This window comes from Lynx rufus, unplaced genomic scaffold, assembly GCF_022079265.1.
Source record: "Lynx rufus isolate CCGP_SWC_20201006 ecotype Redwood Valley unplaced genomic scaffold, mLynRuf1.p SCAF_1, whole genome shotgun sequence".
NCBI lineage: Eukaryota > Metazoa > Chordata > Mammalia > Carnivora > Felidae > Lynx > Lynx rufus.
In genome coordinates, this window is record NW_025814823.1 from 70,844,466 (window position 1) to 70,868,917 (window position 24,452).

At 44.3% G+C, this 24,452-nt stretch overlaps 1 protein-coding gene across 5 annotated transcripts in view; it reads left to right on the plus strand.

Moving 5' to 3' along the window:
- Positions 1 to 24,452, plus strand: part of UBAC2 (UBA domain containing 2) — a 172,547-nt gene that overhangs the window by 141,874 nt on the left and 6,221 nt on the right. For all 5 annotated transcript variants that reach the window (XM_047081430.1, XM_047081392.1, XM_047081402.1 and 2 more), the window contains one exon: positions 15,524 to 15,646. In XM_047081430.1, coding sequence (XP_046937386.1) covers positions 15,524 to 15,646 — 123 coding nt within the window. The remainder of the gene's footprint in view (positions 1 to 15,523; positions 15,647 to 24,452) is intronic.

Consider the following 24,452-nt stretch of genomic DNA (forward strand, 5'->3'; position numbering starts at 1 on the left):
TACTGAGGCCAGCTGAATACAGGTGAATAGTCAGGGTTGAAAAGTATACAAATAACCTCTAAGAGGACAAGTGTGAAGCAAACCATTAAAGACACCCTGACACAGGGTGTCTGGGTGGCTCAGTCGGTTAAGCATCCAACTCTTGATTTTGGCTCAGGTCCTGGTCTCATGTTTCGTTAGTTTGAGCCCTGGATGGGGCTCTGCTGACAGCTCGGAGCCTGCCTGGGATTCTCTCTCCCTGTCCCTCCACCCCTCCTAGGCTCGTGTGTGTGCTCTCTCTCTCAAAAAATAAAATAAATTTAAAAAAAATAAATAAATAAAAATGTGACTCACTTATTAAAAAAAAAAAGATATCCTGAGATCCACGTGCCCAGAGCACAGAGAGGAGAGGAAGAAGGAAAGCATTTCCAGGGAGGTGAGGAGAAAACCAGAGAGAAGACAGTGTTTGAGGGGTCATGGGAGAGCGGGTGTTCAGATTCAGGTGCCACCTACCCCCACCCCTGCAAATTAAAAGCCAAGCAGAGGGGCATCTGGGTGGCTCAGTCAGTTGAGCATCCAACTTCAGCTCAGGCCATGATCTCACGGTCTGTGGGTTCAAGCCCCACATCAGGCTCTGTGCTGACAGCTCAGAGCCTGGAGGCTGCTTCAGATTCTGTGTCTTCCTCTCTCTCTGTGTCCCTCCCCCACTCGTGCTCTCTTTCTCCCAGAAATAAACTTTTTTTTTTTTTTAATTTTTTTAAAAATCCAAGCAGAGATAGAAAAAGACCACGAGACTCAGAAAGAATTGGTTCACTTTTGAAAGGAGTGTCCTTGGGAATGCAGGACAGAGCAGCCACCTGTGGATTGGAGAAACAGCATCCCTTCTGTCTGATCCACTGGCCTAATTCCGGGACACAGCTGTGGTCATCACAGCTCCATTCGCCCAAGTTTACACCACTGAAAACGCTTTTAGAATGCTCTGTAGCATCTACAGATTGCACGGCTCTAAAGGACAATGAACAGTGGGGAGACTGTAGACCTTGCTTCATCTAAAGATTGAGACCCGAGCACTCAGGGGGTCAGTGTGTAGTGTCCTTACGATGTGATCTTTCTGGACCCTGCCATGGTAGTTACTGCCAAAAAGCCCCTGGATGATGGTCTCGAGGACTTGTAGCTGTGATTGCTGAGTTCACCACATGGTAAGGCCCCAGTCCTTCCTTGTGGTTCTCCTTGCCCCCCACACCATAGCCTTCCCACGTCTGCGTGCATCCGTGTGGGCCAGGGTGTTAGGTCCGCCGTGACTCCACTCTCAGATTCTCTCCTCTCCCCCTGCACCACAGAGGCACTGGCCGTGTGGCTGGTGACAGCTCCTAGTCATTTTGGTACCTGCAGCTGCAGATCATTTTTCCATTCGGGGCCATCACATAGCTTTTCACAAGTTTGTCTTTTATTCATTCATCCAATAGTAGGGTGAACTCTTGAAGGCCAGGAGCTGTGTGTTTTACGTATTTTTGTCTCTCTTGGTCCTACTGGAGCGTGTAGCCCCGAGGGACTAAAGGACACTCCTCTGACCCTTAAGAGGTCTGCAGCTCCACCAGGAGAGGGTAGATGACTCAGTCCCAGGTGCTGAGCTACTGCTGGAGTTTGTATGCAGCAAAGCGAGAGTCCTGACCTCCCTGTGTGGCTGAGGGAATCTTGAAGACGCCCACTTTCAGGTAGGCGTTTCAGGCCCAGGGAACCTTGTGAGAAATCAGAGGGGCTCAAAACAGCTGGGGGAGCAAAAAGCAATTGCATTTGCCTGAGCACAGGTTTCCCTAAGAGGCAGTGAAAGGTGAGGCTGGGGAGAACACAGAGGCCGGGAGAGAGGGGGTCTTGGGCCACACGAAAAGTTATTTTTCCTTTTGTTCTAGAAGTAATGAGTCCGTGAAGCCTTTTAAGCAGGAGAGCAGGTTAGGGGTTTTTTTGTTTTGTTTTTGTTTTTGTTTTTAATGTTTATTTTTGAGAGGGAGAGAGAGAGAGTGCGAGTAGGGCAGGGGCAGAGAGAGAGGAAGACACAGAATCCGAAGCAGGCTCCAGGCTCCAAGCTGTCGGCACAGAGCCCGACTCGGGACTCCAGCTCACAAACCGCAAGACCATGACCCGAGCCAAAGTCGGACGCTCAACTGAGCCACCCAGGCGCCCCTAGGTTTGTTTTTAAGGAGGATTATTTGGGCCAAAATCTGAGCGATCAGTGGAAAAGGTGATGCTGGAGGAAGAAGACCAGGGGGGAGGTGATGAGGACTCTGTGTTTTCAGGGTATTCATGGTGGCGAAACAGAGCAGCCTCACTGAATTCTAGTGAATGGCCACAGTCAAGCTTTACAGGGCCTCTGTGCGTTCACACCTCCAGGGAAGTCACTGAAATTCCTATAGTCGTGAGCATCTGAACAGGGTTGCTGCACGTGTCCCCATGGCTTTTGGGCTTATCGTTCCCTCTCTGCAGTCATGAGAGAAGAAACCCACGTGCTCACAATAGAAAATCCTCGGAATATAAATGAAGGAGCAAGGAATTTGCAGTTAAGGGATCAGCCCTGGGTGACAGGAAGCTCTGTACACTATCTACCTAATAGCGTTGTCATGAGAATAAAGTAATTTCTACAAAATTACTTCACGTACCAGAAAGATCTATCAGATATTAGTTGTTATGATCTTATTCATTGGACCTCTGCTTTCTGGCTCTCAGGAAGTTTGGAGAGAGAGTTCTGATTCAGCAGCTAAGCTGATAGTTCCAACTCTTAAAAACTTGGAACCTTGGGGCACCTGGGTGGCTCAGTCGGTTAAATGTCCGACTTCGGCTCAGGTCATGATCTCGTGGTCCGTGAGTTCGAGCCCCGCGTCAGGCTCTGTGCTGACAGCTCAGAGCCTGGAGCCCGTTTCAGATTCTGTGTCTCCCTCTCTCTGACCCTCCCCTGTTCATGCTCTGTCTCTCTCTGTCTCAAAAATAAATAAACGTTAAAAAAAAAAAAACAAAAAAACTTGGAACCTTTAGAACAAGAGTCAGTAGGCCATGGCCCCTGGGCCAAACCCAAAGCTAAGAATGGTTTTTGCATTTTCACTGGTTCTGTAAGTACCTGCATAGTGTCTTCAGTTTTGCCTCTGGGTCTTCAAAGCCTAAAACATTTACTGTCTGACCTGTCATTAAAAGCAAACAAACAAACAGACAAAAAACTTTGCCAGCCCACTGCTCTAGAAGATTACGTAGCCAATAGCTTTCAAAGCAAAGTTTTACCAAGAAGTCTTCGTTCTGTCTGGATCTTGATCGTCTGTTATTTGTGTGACCACCATTTTCTCTCTTGGCTGATGATGATAATGCCATTATATGCCACAATGTAAACTTGGTGATTGAACTTTCCAGAAGGTACCTCTGTAAAATCTCCATTTCCCTTAGAAGCAGAGTTAAGGTGAGGCCCTCTATGAATGCATCATGCTTGGTGGAAGCCAAGTGGGAGTTTTGTCAGCAACACAATGGAGTCAGTCAGTTGGCACTAATTTCTTCATTAGCTCTTCACTTCTTTTGGCTTCCAGTGTTTCCTGGATGATTAGCACCTCTGTTTTCAGTAACAAGCAGTCTGTTTGACCTGCAAGGAGAGAAGATGTTGGTGCCTACAGCAGCTCCCCATTATTCACTCATGCGTTTCAGTTATTTTCGTGGTGTTCAGTTAAACTGAACTAGATACATTCTCTCACCCTCGCTTAGTTACCTTTTGTGGCTGTGAAAATTGTTTCTCTCTTATCCACCCCAGCGACAGTTGTTAGGTAACATCTAACATATGTTATTATGACTCATATCTGCCTTGTAAATCATGGTAGTTTCTATCATTAATCAAGTATTTTTAATTTAGTAAAATGTATTTAGTTTATCAAAAGTGCCCTCAAGTTCTCAATGTGTTTTTTAAGTTTTAATAGCTTTATGGAGGTCGACTTCACATACATTATGATTCATCTACTTAAAGTATACAATTCAGTGATTTTTAGTATATGCACAGAGTTGTACAACCATCACCACATTCAAGTTGAGACCATTTTTTTTACCCCAAAAAGAAACTGCCCAGTAGAAGTCACTTGCAATCTTCCCATATCCCTAGGCCTAGGCATATTTGGTAGTCTGTTCTCTATAGATTTGCCTATTCTGGGGGTGCCTGACTCGGTCAGTCAGTAGAACATGAGACTCTTGATCTCAGGGTCATGAGTTCAAGCCCCATGTTGGGGGCAGAGTTTACTTAATAAAAAAAAAAAAAAAACTGCCTATTCTGGACAGTTCATACACTATCTGGTCCTTTGTGACCAGCTCATCCATATTGCAGTATGCATGCTTGATGTGTTTAAATAGCAGGACCCATCTAGTAGACCTTTATGCTGGCAGGTGCCATCTCATCGAATGAGTTTCTGTCATTGCCCCTTCATCTGGCTGGGTCTCTAAGCTTCTTACTCATCTCTTGGCCCCACCAGCACTACAGTTTCCATTAACACTTACTTTCCACAAAATATATTTAGTAGTCCAGCCAGGCTCTGGGGAGTGTCACAGTGACCAAGACAGCATGATCCTTCCTCTCCCTGAGCTGAGAGTAGAACAAAGACAATTATAATAAAATGTCATGAGCACTCTTATAGGAGAAGCACCTAGCCTCACCTGTGGGGGTTAAATAGTTTCTGGAGGAGGAACATTCTGCATGGAGCCCTGAAAACTATATACCTGTACCTTCACATGTGTGTGTGTGTGTGTGTGTGTGTGTGTGTGTATGCAGCTGAGGGGTCCACCTTGAATCCAGAGGGAGCAAGTTCTCAGCCTAGATGAACCCAGGCCACTTTAAAGACAGCATGTGGCATACTTCTCAGCACTTTTCCTTTTTAGCTTTGCTCTTTCACTTTTTGGTGCAATTTGATTTAAAAACCATTCTTGTAAGGTTGCTGTGCTGCCTTGTCAACCAAGCAATCTAATCAGTTAGAGCTAGTTCTTTTATGACTTTTTTCTTTTATGAGTATGAAGTGTACAGCATCAGGTGTAGGATAAGTTACTAGGGCTTAGCTGATAAAAATCTGCAAATTAAATGAAAATTAGGTGCAAGAACTCTATTTTCAAGTGAAATTAAAGCTAAGCTGTTGATGTCAATCTGTACCTCTTTGCAGAAACTGCTGTCATGGTTTTGGTGTTCTTCTAGCTGATCACACTGACCTTTTTGACAAAATTCAGAACACAAAGATAGGATCAAGCCAAATTCTAATCCCTTTCCAAGACTGACTCATTAAGTGACCTCGAGAAAATCATTTCTATTTTCCATTCTGCCTTGTGTCTTCATGAGAAAGAAGAATGTGGGACAGTCTCATGATGACATACTCAGTATTTTGGAGAGAGAGAGAAGGTATCAGCAATCCTAGTCTTTTTTATAACTTTTTTCTTTTATCTCTTATCAATCACTTTTTCAGACCACAAATGAATTTAGAGATGAACCCTGAAGCAGACATAATGTTAAGCAGGGGCATATTAGAAAAATCATCCTCCTAATCATTTGACAAATTTTTCCTCCCCCAAGAAAGCCATCCCCTTGGGTTTTTGAAACCAGAAAATGATTCTAGTCAGGAAGAATCCTTGGGGTACCCAGAAGTTTCTCAGGAAAAATCCTTCTGATCATCTTGAAAGGGCTTGAATTTCATGGAACCCACTCCAGGTTCAGACCCAGCAGCCTGATTCTGCGGGTGACAGATGTGGTTTTGTGAATAAAGTAGCAGGAGCCCAGGAATTTCCAGAGTGGTGAGTAATGACTCTCATCTGAGATCATAACATAGATGAGTGATACTGAGATTTTTTTAAATCGTACTTTTTAAAATGATAGAGATTTATGCACGCATTTATGGAGGCTGGATTCCCAGGGTGGAAGGACGCTGGGCAACAGGCATAGTTGGTGGCTCAAAGCATGGGCTCTGGGCTGGGAGCGATTCTCTGCATGGGCTTTCCTCACTCGGAGACTGTCCACGCTGCAGTTCTGGTAGGTGTGGTTGCTCAAGGAGCTCACAGTTCATTCCAGGTCCTTGATCAGTACGGTGACACTCGAGAGTAGTACAGGAGAGTATAAAATGGAGGCCCTTGACCAGTGTCTGTCTGCCCAGGAATCCCTCCTGCAGCAGCTCTGGCAGGTGGCCAATGGGCTCACTTTGAGCGAGAACTGCTTGGCTTCAAGATATTCTTTAGTATATTGATTAGGAAGAGGCAACTCATAATTAGTTTAAGGATCATTTAGTCCAGCTTCCCATTTTACAGATGAGGAAACTTAGACTCTATTATGTTTGGCAACTTGACTGAGTTCTCTGGAAGTTGAGCAGAGAGAGAGAGAGAGAACAGTAAGGACTTGGATTGCCAACAAAGAGGCCAGTTACAGACACAAAACAAGGGCTGGGCAATGTACAGACTGCTGGGGGGAGGATAGAGGGACCAGGGGAGGGCGTTTCAGGGACAGACACACTTTGAGTAGACATTGTCTCAAAGAACACTGAGTGGAGGGAACATGCAGGAGAGAGTAGGAAATAATTTAGGATGAGTCTGGTTTTGGAGGACCTTCAAACAGGACAGAATAGTTGAGATATGATACAGTAAGATTTTCAGTTGAAGCAGTGGCATTGTGAAAATAAGGAAGTTTCACCTGGTGTACAAGTTGGAGGGGAGCAGCATTGGTGACAGTGATGTCACTCACCTGCCCGGGTGCATGTTGGATGGGTCGAAGTTGGTGACAGTGATGTCACTCACCTGCCCAGCTGTGCATTTTGGACGGGGTCAAAGTTGGTGACAGTGATGTCACTCACCTGCCCAGCTGTGCGTTTTGGACGGGGTCGAAGTTGGTGACAGTGATGTCACTCACCTGCCAGGTCGTGTGTTTTGGATGGGGTCAAAGTTGGTGACAGTGATGTCACCCACCTGCCCAGCTGTGTGTTTTGGATGGGGTCAAAGTTGGTGACAGTGATGTCATCCAAGAGGCTGTTGGCTTAATCTCAGTGGAACAACAAGGATTTAAAAGTGGCAGATCCCCTCTGAAGGAAAATTCAGCATACTTGAGAACTGGCTGGATTTTCTGTACAAAGAAGAGAGTTGGGTCCAAGAGTCACCAGGCTTTCAGGATGCAACGCTAACATTAGGAGGGATGGTTGCCGCCCGCCCTGGCTCACAGCTCGTTGAAGGACAGGCAGGGGAGCGAGAGGTGATCACTGAAGACATGAAAATGGATGGCTTCTCTGTGGAGGTAAATGTAGAAAGAGGGGAACACCCAATCTCACTTTTAATAATGAGTTTCACCTCTTCTATCAAAATACTTACGGTAACAAGCACCAGCACTAATTTTAATTTTGACTTTTACTTAATAATTTTTGTTGAGAGCTTAAGTGAAGGATTAAAAATAATGACCAGAACTTCTGCAGACAAAGAAGGGGGAAAACAAGAGCTAGAATGCAGAGGTGAGTAATTTCCATACCGAAAGATGCTTTTAGTCCTGTGTTCAAGGAAGCCTCACTGAAGTCCTTGCCCTGTGCGGCCCTTACCGTAACTTGTGCTTGGTGCTCTCAAGCATGTAAATAAAACTAAGAGAAAACTCGTACAACGAGAGCTAGATGTCCTCTTCCTGCACCAGATGTGCCCGGGGTGTGAGGGGGGACGTGTTGTCTCCCTCATACCGCCCTCACCACTGCCTCCTCCTCCCAGTCCAGGTGGAGCGTTCTCATGCTCTGCCAAAATCAGAACCCCCACCCCGCAGAAAGCTAGGGACAGCTCTGATCCTGGCTTTCCCTGGAGGAAAAGGTGTCCATCCGAAGAGAGGGGTCGGCACACCAGCCTTCGGAAATGATGCCGGGCTGAGCACTCCCAGGCCACACCGGACCCTTGCCGTGGAGGGCAGGCAGCAGGGCGGACGGCCGAGCCGAATTCGGATCCTGCTGTTCTGCTTCCCAAGTCCTCCCCCTGCCCCATCGGGAGCCTTGCTTTGTGGCAGCAGAGGGAGAATACGTCTCTTGAGTTTGCAGCTAAAGTTGAAACTAACTGTTGTTAAAACTGTACCCGTGTCTCAGGACAAGTAAGAGTGGCTGGGGTGGGAGCCTGGGGCCTCCTGAGAGAAATATCACTGTGTGGAACACACGAGACCTGGGGCGCACGTCTGGTGGCTCGGCGGCTCGTGCCCCAGGGACGTCGCTCCTCGCAGCCCTTCCTGATGGCAGCCCCTCCCCTCACTGGGGAAGTGCCCTTCCCCTCACTGACACCCAGGCCGACACCCCTGGGCCTCCCCCCCCCCCCCGACCCGAGAACGTGGCGGGCAGTGAGGCCGGGGCAAGAACAGAAGGGGGAGATGGGCAGAAAGGAGCGTACCTCAGGAACTTCTGCCTTCCGAGCCAGAGGCTCTGGAAACTGAGCAGAACGATGTGTTTTGTCTCCTGATCGTACTAGTGTGGAAAGTGCTCTCTGTTTTGCTGAGAAGAGTGGTATGAAATGAAGTATCTGAGCCCCCAAAACTGGTCAATAGCATAAACCACAAAGAAAAAGGAAAACCAAGAGCTGTGAAACTAGCCTGGGATTTTGTGCAAGTTTTCATCGAGTGTCTCTCCCTCCAGCTTGTTATTTTTCCCAACACCTGCTAAGACTGCTTGCTGCTGGACAGCACGGGAAGACACTAACACACTGTGGGCAGACGCAGGGGGGTGACACCGTAACACAATGTGGACAGGCTCAGGGGTGTAGCACTTCGGTTAAGCATCCACCTTCAGCTCAGGGCTCATGAGTTCAAGCGCCACATCAGGCTCTGTGCTGACCAGCTCAGAGTCCGGAGCCTGCTTTGAATTCTCTGTCTCGCTCTGTCTCTGCCCTTCCCCCGCTCACTCTCTCTGTCTCTGTCTCTCTCAAAAATATTTTTTAAAAAAAGGCCAAAGTAACATGTAACAGAATTGAATGCAGGAGCCAATACGAGATTCCAACTATCTTCTGTTAGGTCCGACCTTTAAAAGATTCGCAGCAAAAGAAAACAGTGGATTTCTTTTTGTGAATTGATTTCTTTTTTCATGTCCCTAAAGAATGTATCAGCCCTCATAGAAAACAGGTTTTGGAACACATTGTTATTTTTTGTAAAAATACATTATCTTAGCAAGTGATAAGTTTGTGATTGTTATTAATGAGTTAGTAAATATTTTAAGACTGATGAAAAGGCAATGGGGAACCATTGAAGGGTTTTTAAGTAGAAGAGTGACATGATGAGATTTGTATCTTAGGAAACTACTGTTGATGCAAGTGTGAAATAAGGCAGTGAAAGTGGGGTGGAGAGAAATGAATGGAGTCAAAGACACTGAGGAGTTACAGTTGACAGAGCCTAGTGGTCTGCCTTCTGCAAGTGGGTGGGGTGGGTATTGACGTCATTCCCCAGGATTGGGGACACAGGCAGAGGGGTGGGATTGAAGGTGAGTGTTATTTGGGACATGTGTCATTTAAAAGTTTTTTTTAATGTTTATTTTAATTAGAGAGAGAGAGTATGAGCAGGGGAGGGGCGGAGAGAGAGAGATACAGAATCTGAAGCAGGCTCCGGGCTCTGAGCTGTCAGCACAGAGCCCGGTGTGGGGCTCGAGCCCACGAACCGTGAGGTCGTGACCTGAGCTGAAGTCAGAGGCTTAACCGGCTGAACCACCCGGGCGTCCCAAGGGACGTGTCATTTTAGATGTCTCTGAAACATCTGAGTGGAAGTGTCCAGGCAACAGTTGGGTATGTGGCTGTGGGGTACACTAAAGCCCTAGGAATGCACAAGCACCTAGGGACAGAACGTGGAAAGAGAAGTAATCCTAAACAGAACCTTAAGGGGCACTTGTATTTAAAGGATATAAGCAGGAGAAGATGGCTCGGAGAGAAGAGAGAAGGCCTGACTAGAGAGCTAGAAAGCCCAAGAAAGTGGGGTGCCACAGGAGCTGAGGAGGGAATGGCTGTAGGGTTCAGTCCCTCTGGGGTTTCCGGCAGGAAGCGGAAGTGGCTCCGTTGGGTCAAGCAAAGGGTGTAATTGGTACCCTGCAAGAAAAAGGAAAAAACTAATGGATAGAAGACCAGACTGAGCTTCTAGAAAGCAGGGCGTTGTCTTCTCTTCCTGGCCTCTTTGCCTAAGGTACTAGCAGGTACATTAGCAGACACTAGTCAGTTCTGTTGATTTTACCTTCACTGGTGCTACTAAAACAGACTGGTCTTTTCTGTCCTTGAACCTCACGGTAGGTCATCCCCATTGTAAATTGCTCACATTAAATGAATAGGTGTTTCCTGAGCATCTGTGGTAGAACTTCCCAGCCACTGGGTTATGGTCACAGATGGGCTGAGATATTGATCCCCTCAGCCCACAGGGCAGCTGGTGGCAAGCAGCTTTGGCTGTCTGTCCTGTGTGTCATGCAGATCGATCTCTGTGTGCCATGGAAAGTCTCGGTCTGTAACAAGGTTAGTAATTCCTTGTATGGGTGCCGCCTCACCTGTCTGCCTGAGGCAGTCGTCACCTCACAGTGTCATCACTCTCCCTGCTGAATCCACACCCTCCCTCTGAATCTTCCTGACACCGGTCCCCAGGCAGCTACAGACAGCACAGTAGAGAGAGGTGGTCCTGCTGCCTGTTTTACTCTTCAAAATCCAGCACACCAGTAAAGCCTTTCAGATCACCGAAGGATGCATTTTTTTTTCCCAGTGACCAACCTTTTTTTATTTTTCTTTTTTGAGAGAGAAGGTATGCCCTCACACATAGTGGGGGAAGGGCAGAAGGAAAGAGGGAGCCCTACGTGGGGCTCCATCTCACGACTGTGAGATCGTGACCCGAGCCGAAATCACAAATGAGACACTTAACCAACTGAGCCACCAAGGCGCCCCATCCAGTGACCAGCCTTTTTAAAATAAGATGATGATGCTTCTGGAAAGAATTTTAATTGTTCTAAACCATCACACTGACAATGTCCACTCTGTAATTGGTCTTCATTTTGCTCTTTGACAAAACACCTCCTTGGCTGGAGAATTGAGTTTAGGCTGCACTGAGCCTAGAGCTGTGCCAGCCACCTAGGAAGGTCGTAGGGAGTTCCATTCTTACCCCATCGCAACCCTGTAGGATCCCACAGTCGAGTTGGGAAGACCAGAAGTAACACTGTAAGACATAATGCAAATATTAGATGGTTGTAATAGCCAATGCATAGTAAACTTTTAGAAGTTCTCAGACTGTGTTTTAAATGCTTTACTTGTATTAACTCATTTATTTCTTATAATATCATTATGAGATAAGTGCAGTTATTATTTCCATCTTACAGATGTGAAAACTGAGGCTCAGAGAAATTTTGTTTTAAACTAAGGCCTAAGGTAAGTGGCAGAGCTGGGATTTAAACCCAGGTAATTTGGCTTTAGAGACCACTCTCAGTCACTCAGCTTCCTCTGCCTTTTTGCTCCTCTGTCAAGACTCCTTAGCACCGCTTTGCCCCTTGAAGTAGGTGTAAACCTATGCTCAGCACCCTGTTTTTGAACAGGTTGACAGTGGTTCTCCTCTCCATTGTTGAGATCATCCTCATCCTTTAAAATTCAACTGAGCCCCCATCCTCTTTGAAGTTTGACCCCCGTGCTTCACCCTGCACCTTCCGAGCCCTTTAGCTGATGCCACTCAGCTTCCTTCTTAATTATATACCACCTTGCCTCCTGATTTTTCCCATTTCTGCATGTCTTGCCCTCCCCTGAGGAGGGCATGGGCCCCACATGCACCTGGCTCGTGCCCTCCCTTGGGAGCTGCCCACAGAAAGCCACTAGTGCGCTCCTCCAACCCAGCTTCTCAGTGTAGACGCTTCTCAGTATACACACCACCTGATCATCCCATCCTGAAACCTGCCAAAGCCTTTAGAGGTGCGGTTCTATTCCATGTGATGTCCACTTAATAAAACATTACAAACTTTACTGTTCTCGACTGGAAAGTTAGTCTTTTTTTTTTTTTTTTTACAAGAAATTTTATTTTATTTGAAAATCTCCTTACCAACTAATAACAGATATTTCATAAAACGGTTGTTCAAAATGCAAGCTGTTTCCTTTTTCCTCTTTTAAATATGTGGTTATTGCTTTTGAAGAAGACAAAGTGAAGGAAATGTTTCCTGTTTGTAGAAGCTCATAGTTAACCTGCATCGAGAGCAGATTAGTGTCAAAACATCCTAGAGCCTAGAGCTCCTGTAACTTTCTGCTTTTTAAGCACTTTTTCACCATCACAGGAGCAGAGGGATTAGGGTTCAGTTTTGCCTTGCTGCTCTTCCACTGTCACTCCCTTTGAAGAAATAAAACGTTGCAGTTTCAACCAAAGGTTCATTGCCCTTCCCGCTGTCCTGCAGCCGGCAGGTGGTGTCTAAGGCCTGTACCTGCTTGTGTCTATAGCACGTTTTTGTGGTAGAGTACCTCAACCTAGACACTATGGGCATTTTGGTCCAGACCATTCTTTGTGGTGGAGTCTGTCCTGAGCATTATAGGACGTCCCTGCAGCATCCCTGCTCGCTACACACAGCAGCACTACCATCTTGTCCCCCGCCTCCCAGCCCCTACCAAAAATGCCCCTAAGACATTTCCACATACTGCCTGGGGAGCAAAATCACCACTGGTATATATCCACAAAATAGTTTAAATAGTATACTGTTCTGGGGCACCTGGGTGGCTCAGTCGGTTGAGCGTCCGACTTCGGCTCAGGTCATGATCTCGCGGTCTGTGAGTTCCAGCGCCGCGTGGGGCTCTGTGCTGACCGCTCAGAGCCTGAGCCTGTTTCAGATTCTGTGTCTCCCTCTCTCTCTGACCCTCCCCCATTCATGCTCTGTCTCTCTCTGTCTCAGAAATAAATAAACATAAAATTTTTTTTAAATGTGAATATAAGTGGATCTACACAGCTCAAATCCATGTTCAAGGCTTAGCTGTACATTATTCATTTCTCTCTTGAGTCATTTATTTTTTTCTCATTGATTCTCTATATATTCTGGTTATTGGTTATTATAGATATAGATACACACACATCTGTGTCTACACACACACACACACACACACACACACATATACACACACACATCCACATCTTCTTTATCTTTTCATCTATCAGTGGACACTGGGCTGCTTCCATAATTTAGCTATTATAAATAATGCTGCTATAAACATAGAAGTTCATGTATCCCTTTGAGTTAGTGATTTTGTATTTTTTGGGTAAATACCCAGTAGTGCAATTACTGGATCGTAAAGTAGTTCTATTTTTAACTTTGAGGAACCTCCATACTATTTTGCACAGTGGTTGTACCAATTTGTAGTGCACGAGGGTTCCTTTTTCTCCACATCCTTACCAACACTTGTTTCTTGTGTTTTTGATTTCAGCCATTCTGACAGGTGTGAGGTGATATCTCACTGTAGTTTTGATTTGCATATCCCTGGTGATGAGTAATGCTGAACATCTTTTCATGTGTCTATTGATCATCTGTATGTTTTCCTTGGAGAAATTTCATGCCTTGTGCCCATTTTTTAATTGTCTTTTGGGTGTTGGGTTGTATTAGTTCTTAATACTACCCCTTTATTGGATATGTCATTTGTAAATATCTTCTCCCATTCAGTTGGTTGCCTTTTAGTTTTGTTGATTGTTTTCTTCATTGTGCAGAAGGTTGTTTTTGATATAGTCCCAACAGTTTATTTTTGCTTTTATTTCCCTTGCCTCAGGAGACATACCTAGAAAAATGTTGCTGCAGCCAGTGTCAGAGAAATTACTGCCTATGCTCTCTTCTAGGATTTTTATGATTTCAAGTCTCACATTTAGGCCTTTAATCCATTTTGAGTTTATTTTTGTGTATGGAGTAAGAAAATGGTCCAGTTTCATTCTTTTGCATGTAGCTGAACGATTTTCCCAGCACCATTTGTTGAAGAGACTGCCTTTTTCCCATCATATATTCTTAACTCCTTTGTCAAAGATTAATTGACTATATAACTTTGGGTTCATTTCTGGGCTTTCTGTTCTGTTCCGTTGATCCATGTGTCCATTTTTGTGCTGGTACTATACTGTTTTGATTACTACAGCTTTGTAATAGCACTTGAAGTATGAAATTGTGATGCCTCCAGTTTTGTTCGGTTTGGTTTTGTTTTGTTTTGTTTTGTTTTGTTTTTCAAGATTGCTTTGACTATTTGGGGTCTTTCGTGGTTCCATACAAATTTTAGGATTGTTTGGTCTAGTTCTGTGAAAAATGCCATTGGTGGTTTGATAGGGATTGCATTAAATATGTAGATTGCTATGGGTAGTATAGACATGTTAACAATATTTGTTCTTCCAATCTATGAGCATAGAATGTCTTTCCATTTATTGGTGTAATCTAAATCTTTAAGTTTATTTTTTCAATAAACTTATTTTTGTATATGGTATGAAGTAAAGTCTAATTTTATCTTTTTCCATGTAGCCATGTGTCCCATTGCTGTTTATTAAATGATGTGTCCTCTTCCTGCTGACTTGTAATGTCTCCTTTATCATAGACCAAGTGCCAGTGCTTTTGATTCCTAGACACTAAGGATCTAATCCTTCTATTTATTTTACACACTGAGCCTTGCTTATGATGGGTTTTTTCCTCGTGGGTTTTGAATTTGGAATTCTAGGTATTTCCCAACTGGAGTTTTAGCTATAAATCCCATGTAATCCCAGGGTAAGAGAGTGGCCCTCTAGAGTAATTTTACATTTGCTTTTGCTTGGCTCGTTAGATATATCCCAACTCTATCCCGGAACCAATTCTTGTGTCAGTTTTGATGGGTTTTTAAAACACATTTTTCATGTAACTTCAACCTCAGATTTCTCATTTCTTATTTCTTAATTCTCAGGCAGGCCAAGATTACTGCCCTCTCCCTCAGAGAGACTACCTTTCGGGTTTGTTTTTTCTCATCTTCTCTTTCACTGAGGGTGTTGTTGCCATTTGAGGGTTGTGCCTCTACATAGGTAATAAGCTCAGAGTCACTACCTCTTTCATACTCGAGGTCTCATCACCTGAACCCAAATAGATGATGAAACCCAAGTGGTTCTAGGTTAGCAGGATGTGCTCGCCCATGCAGCCCCACCCCTGGCAGATTGCTTGCTTACTGTTCTGGTTTTCCAGCACTTGTTTTGGGGATGTTGGGGCCTCCATTTGTTCCTTCTATGTTCAGCTACGCATGTGAAATATTCTTTTATTTTGTCTAGCATTTTTAGATGTTCATAGTAGGAAAATTTCCATGTTGTCTTAGTCTGTAATTTTTCCTAAATCTAGAAATAGAGAAGATATAAATTGATAAAATATTGGCAGATAGCTAAAAACATGGGTTTTTATTTTATTTTATTTTATTTTATTTTATTTTATTTTATTTTACTATAGCGGTGTGATGCTATAGGGTTTGGATGGCTTGCATTCAGCAGACCAGTCTTTTATTTCCCAGTCTCTACATGTGACCTCATGGTAAGAAAAGGCACTTCCAAGCATTAATAAGATGGTTCTCTTCTGTGTCTGATGATTGCGTATTGGTCTCTTTTTAGGGAGGAATGATCAATTGGAATCGTCTCTTCCCTCCTTTACGTCAGCGACGAAATGTAAACTATCAGGACGATCGGCGGTCTGAACAACAAGCATCTCCTCCTCTAGAGGTTTCTGAGGAACAGGTAATCAGTAACACTGGTACTTACCCTAAACCTGTGTTTCAAATTTAAAAAGAGTTTAGGTGAACAAGACTTGAAAGAAATCAAGCATATGAATGCAAAGATTTTGAGAACAGTTAAACCACTGCTAACAGTGATGACACTTGGGCCTTTATTAGCTACTGAGGGTCTTATAAGTTTGAGGAAGGCATAATTTGAAAAAAAAATGCATTGTGATCACTTATTTTGAAATCTATAATACTTTATATATATAAGAAACTACTGAGGTTTGTTCTCCGTAAGGGGTAGGAGACAACAGGACTGGAGGATAAGAGGGGTGGTGCTTCTCTGAGAGAACCTTTTGTATGGTTTTGACTTAGGAATCAGGTTAGTGTTTCACAATATTTCACAGAAAGCAATTCAACAATAGGGAATGCTGTAAAACTAAAAAGAAACAAATAAAAGATCCAACTGTATTTTAAATGAATAACATAGGAGAGAGGGAAAAATTAATTTTGTAACTTTTGAACATAACATGCCCTCATTCTAAAGAAAAAAAAGGATTGCAAAGAAATCTTAAGCTCTTCCTAGGTTTATTTTCACAGGAGTATGAGTATAGCAATTCTGAAATTATGTTGGTTGTATTATAGATTTAAGCAGATGAGGAAATAGGTTGATCTTACTGTAGAAGAAGGATAATACAAATACAGAAAAGGGAGAGCAAGGAAGAACCCTGTAGGGTAGGATTGGAATTAGAGGTATCAGCATAAACTCGTGATTTAATAAGAGTGTGTGTGTGTGTGTGTGTGTGTGTGTGTGTGTGTGTGTACATGTGTTTTAGCTCTGTCAACCTAAAGGAATCAGTGGCATCCCAGTAACACTGACCACACCTGCTGCCCAGATCTCATCTCCAAATATGTTGGCCCACTGACAGAAACAAGCTTCTTGAGAGAAATGGTGGGTCCCAGGCCCAGGGTTGGGAAGGAACAAGATGACCCTGGACCACCATGCAAGGAATTAAGGAAGTACTCTCATAACTAAGGGTTCAGGTCCCAAGGACACCAGAGCCAGCTTGAGGGTGTCCCAGTGACCAAATTTGGGACATCAGATTTGGGTATCAAAGTAAGTAAGGACAGTACTTAATATAATCCACTGGGCAGGGGGGTAATCCGTGAGCTCATACTGATGTTAGGAGATAAATTTTTATATAGGTATATTCATCCACAGGGAAAAGGAATGTAAAGAAGTAAGTAGAGAGGATTGTGGATGGTATTAGAAAATCATAATTTTGCAACTACCAGAGTAAAAATCAACTCGGGGACAAATCATCAATATCTGAAGAACAGGCTATTTATATAATCTCCAGGTATCTCCCCCAAAGTTGCTTATTAATTACAAAAGGAAAATAGTTAACTATATAGTGGAGAAACTGGGCACCAGCTTAACCACATCATCAGAATCAGTATACCGGTAATGGAACAGAGAGGCTGCTGGCATGTCCTGGAAGGACACATCAGTTATGTCTTACAATAAAAAATCCGTAACTTTGATCATAAAGAGAAATCAGATGAACCAGTTTGAGGGACATTCTATAAAATATCTGACCCATATTCTTCAACAATACTCATGCCGCAAGCTGTTCCAGATTAAAGGGGACAAAGAGGCATGTTAACGAAATGTCAGATGTGATCCAGAAATGCAGTCCATTCTGTCCTGAAATGCAGTGCAAACATTTTTGGTGAACAAACATTTTAGAGCCAGTTGATGAAATTGGACTGTGGATTAGATCATAGTTTTATATTAATGTTCAGTGTCTGCGATTTGGTATCTATATGGACTGTGATTAGGAAAGAGAATATTCTTATTCTTGAAAAATATACACTTGAAGTACTTAGAGGTAAAGGGACATGGTATGTGCAACTTAATCTCAAATGTTTCAGGAAGAATAAGTGAGAGAGCATATAGACTGAGGGAGAGAGAGAGAGGGAACGCAGCTGTGGCAAAGTAACAGCGAATCTGGATGAAAAGTAATTGGTTCTAGGTACTGTTCTTGAAACTTTTCTAGAAGTGTGAGATTATTTCAAACTAGAAAGTTAAAAAAAAAATCTGTGAAAGAAGTTTAGAGCATTGTAGTAACAACACTTTTAAATTTCCTTCTACATACATTGTTGTCTACTCATCAAATAAATCAGGTGCAGCATTTCATAGCTGGTCACACCGTCCAGGCCATCACCACCCCTGTCCCCAGAGGACATAAAGGTCAGTTGGACCCAGGGCACCCAGTCTGTGTGGCAAAGCTGTATCCTGACTTTTTCTGGAATTCATGAGGGGCCTCTGGTCAGAGCTCCCACGGCCACCCTGGATTAGGCCACCGTAAACGCCTTGGAAAGAACCCAGTTGAATGTGCCTGATGAATTGATCCGGCTTGCCCCCTCACAACTTCTCACTCAGACTGATCATTTTCATGGCTCCTCAGGACTGTAAGAGGTGCAGGAAGGAGCCAGTTTTCTTCCACGTCCATTAGAGAATTTTTTTTTAAGTTTATTTATTTATTTTGAGAGAGACAGAGACAGCATGAGTAGGGGAGGGACAGAGAGAGGAGACAGAGAATCCCCACAGAGCCTGATGTGGGGCTTCAACTCATGAAACCGTGAGATCATGACCTGAGAAGAAACCAAGAGTCGGACACTTAACTGACTGAGCCACCTTGGTGCCCTTAGAGAATTTTTAGAAAAATGTTATCCCCGTAGCTATGAAAATAAAGCCCAGTAACTCATTTTGTAAGATATTTATGATAACAGATTCAAGAATAAGCTAATGCTCTCAAATTCAGGTAAAAAGAAAGAGTTCTGTTATATTACTGTTTACTTACTTGTGCTAGAACCACAAGTCACATTCCTCACAGACCGTTAAGGATATGAGGTATTTAAGGTGAGATAGCTCTTTGTGTTGGCACTTTCAAAAAAAAAAAAAAAGTGTCAAAAATAACAATAAGGAGAATGTGTGTAATTGAAGTCTTCAGGGTTTTTTAATGAATCATTTTCCTTGATCCTCCCAGAATGACAGCAGGTTAACATGTTGTCATTATCAGTTTAAACAGCATTAACTTCTTCCTTGCTCTGGTATGAAAAGATGTAAATATGTGAGAGGCTGTTTTTAACATATGCTTCCTTATTTATCATTGATTTTCTAAACCTTGTTTCTTGTGTTTATTAATTTTCCTGAAAATGGTCATTACAGACTGTCATTGCCTTAAAACCCAGGTTCTTCCCTGGCATTGTTTATTATGTAGACCCTTGGCAATATTTGCGATAGGTGCTAGCCAAGCTGTAAAAGAGGGGAAAAAATGTTCTTGCCCTCAGGACATTGACAACAATGTTTAGAAATGTATAGTTAATATATAATCTCTTGGTTAGTTTGTTGAGGCTAGACACTATGTAAAATATTATCTATTAGTAACGTAGTAAGATAGCTTGGACGAACAAAACCTCTCGATGCTTAATTCTTCAATTAAATGTGCTGTATCTTTTAAATATCAGAGTCATGCAATTTTAATGCATTAGGGAACTTAATAATTTTCTAAGTCAAGAACAATGAAAACAATTGTTTTCTGTTTTTCTGATGTAAAAAAAAATACTTAAGGAATTTTAGTGAGAGTTCTTTCAGTTCGGAAAACAAAGAATATTCTAAGAATGAATGTGCATCTCTTATTACATCTCATAATAGTCTAACATACAGCCATAGAAAAATTTTGCCACTTTTTCTACTTCTGCTGTTGGTAAGTTCTTGAATTTTTGGGTCTTCACAGTCTACTGTTTTTCAACAAGTGGACTCAACACCTTTGCCAGTTTAGTGCCCCTTGAAGATGCCGTCCCCAGCCACCCCCCATTTTAAAAAAATTTTTTTAATGTTTATTTCTGAGAGAGAGAGCAAGTGAGGGAGGGGCTGAGAGAAGGAGACAGAGGATCCGAAGCAGGCTCTGTGCTGACAGCAGAGAGCCCGATGTGGGTCTCGAATTCATAAACCATGAGATCATGGCCTGAGCTGAAGTCAGATGCTTAACCGACTGAACCACCCAGGTGCCCCCAGCCCCAGCCCCTTTTAAGAATCTGTCAAAACCAAGTGCCACCCTATAAAAAGTCTTTTTAATAATAAAATGTGCTCAAATGTCTAATATCTTAAAAAGAAATAGATACGTTATTCCATTTCTCTCTCTTCTTTTCTTTTTAAACAGGGATTTTCATATTACACCTATAGTCAAAAATAACAATGAACTTCTGTCATTAGCCTCCTACTTTTTTTTTTAATCAAAGGAGGAAAAAACTTACCAAGTTTGTCTTTCTTGAACCCTTCTACGCTTAGAAAATGACCCTTAAGTTTATTCTTAATGGAATACATAGGTAAAAACGGGCAAGGAAATTAAGCAGGACTAAACCAAGCTAGGGCTCGACAGAGGAAAGATAAATGGACTGGTACAGATTCCAGCTTCCTGCCTTCCCGTCGCACTTCTTTACCTCCTAATCAGCCAAGAATTACCAGCTGTCTGCTCTGCATCAGGCTGGCCACTGGGCTAGGTTCTTGAAATACAGAGATAAATAAGGCATAATTTCCTGACCTCAAGTGGTGCAGAGCCCGGTATGGGGAGCCAGGCTCAGCGACATCTCTAGTCAACTGTGCAGAAGTATTCCAGTGCCACTGAAACTAAGAAAGGACCGCCAGTGCAGGGAGCGGGGAGGGCAGCTCCCATAGTCCTGCCACCGGGTGTGAACTCCCACTTCTATGCTGTAGGCCCTGAGGAACCATGGCAGGATCTTAAACCGGGAGTCACATCATGGTGTTCCCCTGGAGGGTGGACTACCCATGGAGGAAGGGGCGTATTATAACCATAATGTAACTTATTCCATCCCTGCCCAGGAAATATGCTTACGAGTGCTTACGAGACTCTTGCTTTAGTAAGTTGATAATACGTGAGACCCGTCCTGTGGATTCCACTCATGGCATCCAAAATATTCATTGACCCGACTAGAGAGAGAATGGCCTTCAGCACACAGAACACTTTCAGTCTTAGCTGATAAATAGCAAAATGCATTTAGTCAGGAGAATCTTAATCTTAGTGAGGTTTTCTTCTCTCTTCCCTTCTCCAGAATCTTCACCACTGTCACCATAAAAACTCACCTGATACAAACAGTTCCCCCTCACTAACATGTATGTATTTTGGGGTACACTTTGTACTTCTGTGTATTTATAATTGTGAGTTGGGAACTGGTCCAGTAGTGACTCAGCTTTTATTTCCCTGGTGATGGCGAGCTCCATGAGGGCTAATCCCATCTCTTCCTGTTTCCCACGCCACACGGAGCCTGACGCACAGAAGGTGCCCGATGGTGGTTAGAGCAGAGCTAAACGTGAAGGTGTGAGAGTGGTATTATGTCAGACTTTTCCATCTGTAGGCTGGAAATAGGTTTTCTCAGAGAATAGCAAAGCTAACTGTGTTAGAATGAAATATTGTGTGGCAGTCAAATAATTAACCAACTCTGGGGGGGTGGGGAGTGCCTCATTCTGCTGGGTCTTCTAAAAGATATAAGCAGTGGAGCTCATCCAGTCTGTTGTGAGGGCCTTCTCAGTACCAAAGCCTGAGCAAAGCAGAAATGCAAAAATAAGGGGCCTCTGAGCAGCCTGTAGCCAGACAGGAGCATAAAATAACCAGAAACCATTCACTCCCCCAATGTGTGTGATCAAAGGGGTTCAGCATTTCTGAGGAGGAGGGGAATGGCCAGGTATCCAGGGGAGAGAAGCACACTGAACCACAGGTGACCTGACTGTGCACTTGCAGTGGGGAAGCCACGAGGTAGGAGAGTCAGCTTGCCCTGAGCGGCAACATGGTTGTTACAATGAAGGGGAGGGAAGGGTGAGCCACATCCCCAAGACTTCTGCTGGGGTGCTCCTCCCGGCAGGGCGTGCGTGTGGCCCAGATGGTGTTGTGCCGTGAGGGGGCAACCAGCGTGGGATTGGGGTGGGCATCATTCAGGTGGGCATCACTTCCTGCAAGCGTCAGAATTTGGGAAGTAGAACCCAAAAACCGTTTGCTTTTGACACCCTTAGCTAAAGGGAAGTTAAAGAAAACCACAGTCTTCACTTGAACAAAACAAGAGGAGTATGTCACTGAGAGGAATTGCCATGTTTCATTGGGATGAACATCCTGATTCACTGGTGCCAGAGAGTAGTTGCATCGTCGGTAGAAGGCAAAGTAGGACTTCATTTATTTTCTTGAGTGAGAATTAGCTCGAGATCGGAGGCCCACATGTCCCAAATCATAGAGGATTGTTTTTTGTTTTTTATTTTTGTTTTTTGTTTTTTCTAAGGAAAGGAAAACTGATAGGGATTTATTTCCATCCCTATAGGTTTCTTTTCTTGTTCAACAGGGTCTTTCTTTGGAAAACGTGTTCTAGGAAAAACTCATTCTGCCTTGTCTGTCTTCAGAGCACTGCCATCGGTGGTGGGAGAGCTCACCTGCGGCACCTGCTCCTGTCCGAGTTCCCAGCCTTGTGCGGGGCTGGCACACGGGGCGGGGGGGGGGGGGGGGGGGTGGGCCTCGGGCCCTTGACCAAGAGCTGCCAGCAGAGTCACAGGTCGCTGGGGGGATGTGCCACACGGCTAGGCTACAATTCCAGTACCCGCCCCTCGTTGCCAGCCCTTACGCAGAGATACCTCTGAACCTTCCTCTAGAAAGTCAAGTCTTGGGGCGCCTGGGTGGCGCAGTCGGTTAAGCGTCCGACTTCAGCCAGGTCACGATCTCGCGGTCCGTGAGTTCGAGCCCCGCATCGGGCTCTGGGCCGATGGCTCAGAGCCTGGAGCCTGTTTCCGGTTCTGTGTCTCCCTCTCTCTCTGCCCCTCCCCCATTCATGCTCTGTCTCTCTCTGTCCCAAAAATAAATAAACGTTGAAAAAAAAAAAAATTAAAAAAAAAAAAAAAAAAAAAAGAAAGTCAAGTCTTCAGTTACAGAAGACAGGCATCTGGGGTTACACTCAGGCACCTTCTGTTTTTATGAATGGGGGATGTGGGAGACAGGAGGGCCTAACACTCTGCATGCTATAACCCAATTACTGTTTAAAGCAAATAGAGAAAAAGATTATTTTGTTGAGACTAGAAACCCAGATGAACTCTATTCTGATGTTCTGTGGTGAGAATGTTTAGACAGAAGATTCCCTGTGATGCATGAGCAGAAGGAGGGGACTTACTGTGCTCCAAGATGGAGAAGGAATGTTGAAAGAAACGCTTTTCAGAAAATTCTATGGGCCCTTTTTTTTTTTTTTTGGTAAGTTTCCCAGACAGACCACTGCAAAGCCAGCCAATCCGAGACTGACTGAGACACCAGGTGTGCATCTGCAGGTCTCGTGGTGGCAGTGGGTGTGTGCAGCGTCCTGAGTGTTTTACCAGCTTTATCATTCCAGCCCCAAGCTGTTTATTGGTGGTCTTCCCCCAGCAGACGGTCAGTTCGTTAAAGAACTTACATCACTAAACTGAAACTCCTTCTCTAGCCACTGCTGGGCACGTTCTGTGTGCCAGGCTCTGTGTCAGGTGGGGGACACAGCAGGCACAGTCCCAGCCCGCACGGAGCTCGTTGTCTGCCTGCCGGGGAAGACCGACAACACGGAAGTCACTAATCCCAGCTCACCGAGGATACTTCACACAGACCCTCGGGGAGTCTGTGAACGTTCGGTGAATGAATGACATTCCTATACTGTCCACAACTTGACTTAAACCGATCAGGAGGTGTTTTTGTATTTTTATCTTATAGTCAAGACCAAGAGATTTTACACTGACATTTTCTCTTCCCATGGACGTTCTATCTGATCAGGTAACAGATGGCTCTCATTCCAAGAGCTGAACTGAAAAGACAAGAAACAGCCTGTAGAGGAAACAAATTAGGTTTCCAGTGTGATTTGATGTATTATGTGGCTAATATATATGCCTTGGATGGGGAGGGAGGTGAACTGAGTATCTGTAAATACCATTATTTATATAATCATCACAGCTGAATATTTGCTAGAATGTATACAAATATAAAGTTTTCTTAGAGTCACTAAAATAATGTGGGCTTTTAGAATTTTATGCTCACCTTTTAAGAAAAGATTTTTCCTATCTTTTCTACTTCATCTGGGCTCACCACGTTAGTTTTCTTAGGCCAGTTCTTGCATGTGCCATTTAAACACTGGAAATATGTAACAAATCATTCTGGCGTTGGTTTTAAGCGTGGCTGTGTTTAACTGTGGCAGGATGTGTACATGAAGGCGAATTTCACCTTGAACCTCATGTTTGACCGAGCGTCCCAGGAGGGCTGATTTTCCGCCCAACACTCTCCTTCCAGCCGCTCAGTGCTCACTGGAGCTCCCTGAGAACACGCATGCGCTTGATCATTGTAAAACACACATCAGTTCTTCGACCAACAAAGGATATAAAGCAAGTAAAGTGAAAGCAGCTCAAGTGAATGCTGAAAACCAAAGCCAGGGGTGGTTTTGTCAGGCTGTGGGAACCTCTGAACTGAGGCTGCAAGGGTCACAGGGAAGGACTCGCACACCTGGGCCAGTCAGTCTTCAGCAGGGTGAGAATTATGACAGGGGGGCGTGCTCACTGAGCACCTGTCAGGCGCCAGCTACCAGGCGACCAGGCCAGGCCCTTCACTCACGTCTCTTATCCCCAGACTGTGGGAGCACTGAAAGCCCACGGTGTAGTGGCCCACCTGACTCACGCGGTGAATACATGGCATATGGGGGCCTGAGCCCAGAGCTCAGACTCTCCCTGCCCACTGACAGGCTCACCCCCTCCCAGCAGT